Source organism: Pinus tabuliformis, chromosome 3_2 (genome assembly GCF_031772625.1).
Source record: "Pinus tabuliformis cultivar Carrire ecotype Pingquan chromosome 3_2, CPIR1, whole genome shotgun sequence".
NCBI classification, from domain to species: Eukaryota; Viridiplantae; Streptophyta; class Pinopsida; order Pinales; family Pinaceae; genus Pinus; species Pinus tabuliformis.
This window is the reverse complement of record NC_142302.1, coordinates 1,262,344,896-1,262,347,405: the sequence shown is the minus strand read 5'-3', so window position 1 is coordinate 1,262,347,405 and position 2,510 is coordinate 1,262,344,896. Positions and strand designations below refer to the sequence as shown.

The window sequence follows — 2,510 nt, the reverse complement described above, 5'->3', positions numbered from 1 at the left end:
CTGGCCTTACAGGTGGAATCAGGTGGCTCAGATTTTTGGTGCATTCGGTCTTTTGTGATCAGACCCATCTCCAGTATCTCATGGCAACTCAAGCTCAAGCCTCAGCAAGCAACCATCAAGAGCATTCCGAGTCTTTCTCCACCCCCAGTTAAAATGCCACTTAGTTCCTGTTGCGTTATCTCCTTTAAGTCATTCTCTTTCCTCTCCATTTTCAATTACAGGCCCACCTTCAATCGCATAAAACACTCATACTCTATCAGTCAATGTACACCCGATTCAATAACCCACAACTTCAACCCCTTTCAGATCACCTTCAAAAACCTGGGTATTTCTCAGTTGATATATGCACAACACAAAAACAACTTTCTCAAGGATGTGGGTAAGCAAACTCTGTCAATGGCATCCATGCTCTTGTTCACCTTTCTTATTCAGCAAGTGCAGTTGACACCATCTTTAGCAATTACCCAAATCCTAAACTCAGACTTTCAATCCAACATGGCCTCAAAAGAGCCAGAAGCAATAAAAATCCCAGACCTTCAGCTACCCAACAACTTCACCAATGTTATTGACATAGCCAGGGTCTTATCTCCAGCCCAAGCAGTGAAGATTTCACAAGAGTTGCAGGCTTTGGAAGACGAGTCAGAGTGGAAAACGAGAATCCTTACAAGGTCTAGGCCATCCCCATCTCCTTCAGATAAATCCTTCAGGGACCTATGGCACCCTGATGACAGGACTGTGATTATAGTAGAGGACATCTCTTCCCCAAACATCTTGAATTTCGGCACAGGATTAACAGTGGGTTCCAGGCTTCCTCGTCAATCCTTTGGTGAGCTGCAGGCCAGGTATGGGAATCAGTTTTTTGTATCGGAAGAGGGCTATCAGGCAGCCCTTTTGAATACAATTGATGCCATCAAGCAGTGCATTGTTAGGGAAGAGGGATGCAATAACGTGCCTGGTTTGACAGATGTCCTGTACTTTTTAACTCTTGCGACATCCATTGCTAGGGGTTGTGTGTTTGGGTTTGCTGCCCAGCTTAGCCCTCAGGGCAGAGTGGAGGGTTCATGGTAGTGGGTTTTTCTTCTTTCTCCCCTGTGGCTATTGTTATTTCCTTCGTTTGGGATACTTCTAATTGTGCAGAGAACTTCTGATTGGGAGCCTTTGGTAAAGAACAACTTAGGGTTTTTAGGAGCAGCTGCTTCTTTTTATCTGACACCCATCTTTGGAAAATCACCTATTGAGAAAAAATGATTTAACTCTAATATAAAAGTCTGGGAATTTTTTATTTTGCAGAAGTTTAGGGCTCAAATGCAACTCATGTTTATTAGTATCATTAGGAGGGTTACAATGGTTTCTTATAATTTTTTTCAGTATAGCCTTATGTTAAGGGTTGTCCCTTTGGCATATCTCCCTGTGGCATATCTAAACCTATCTCTCTTATATGGGACTATTAATCCACGGTTTGCATCAAAGGAAATGGAGATATAACACTGAGAGTGATCATGCAGGACTACATCAATTAATGGGTCTCCTTCACATATCCACCATGCTCTGTAGTGATTGTAATTAGTTGTAAAGTTCCCAAGTCTGACATTCTTTGTGCTCAGCAGCCCTGTTATTTTGTTATTCTGCTTTTAGTTACATTCATCAGAGAATAAATTTCGTTTTGATTTGTGTAAAATAAACCTTTTATTGCAGGCATTATATTGTTTTTTATTTCAGGATGTGGTTACTCCAGACTCATGAATTTTCTGAATGTATGGCAATGAGGCCTTCCCCTATAGCTTATAGGTATGTCATTCTTGTGTTTACTACTTCATTTTACATTCCCATGGTGTGGGCATTACCGTCTCGTCTAATTTTCATGGGTTTGGATGTGCCAGAGGATGTGTGCTGGTATCGTCGAGTTGGTTCAAGTATTTGTGGGACAAGAGAACAATGGATTCCATTACCATCATGGTGAAAACTCTCAGGTCTGCATTTATCGTTTTTCCCTCAATTCCTTGTTATTGTCGTTTTGTGTTCCTCAAAGGAACGCGTTTGGTTCTCATGCAAACTATTTTTCTCTGGCTGTTTAGGGTATCCACAGTGGAATGGAATTCACCAAACTATACCAACAGAACCAAGAGCAACTTCTCTTCAAGTGTGCTATGTATCTATAGGTATGGATTATTAACCCTTGTCTCAGAAAAATAACTCCCCTATTTACTTTTTTTCATTTATGCTACCTGTAGCCATGGTGTAAGCCTCGACTGGTTGTGGCTCTATGACCTCAACCAGTTCACTTGGTTTATCAGTGGGTATTTCAAGGCACCATTGATGGTTGCTACAACGCTAATGCTTTCCCTCGTACATTTAATTAGCAATGTTATGCATATCTTGGTGCCTGCTACGACCGAGTGTCATAGTTTCTTAGTCTACGTGTCCTCATTCTGGTGTGTGCCTGGCCTTACAGGTGGAATCAGGTGGCTCAGATTTTTGGTGCATTCGGTCTTTCGTGATTAGACCCATCT

At 41.7% G+C, this 2,510-nt stretch overlaps 1 protein-coding gene across 1 annotated transcript; it reads left to right on the top strand.

Moving 5' to 3' along the window:
- The first annotated feature begins 495 nt into the window (after window positions 1-495).
- LOC149185329 (thylakoid lumenal 15.0 kDa protein 2, chloroplastic-like) lies at window positions 496-1,068 on the top strand. Its single transcript, XM_089415625.1, has one exon. It carries the CDS (start codon window positions 496-498, stop codon window positions 1,066-1,068), a length of 573 nt encoding a protein of 190 aa, XP_089271751.1.
- Window positions 1,069-2,510: the final 1,442 nt, after the last annotated feature.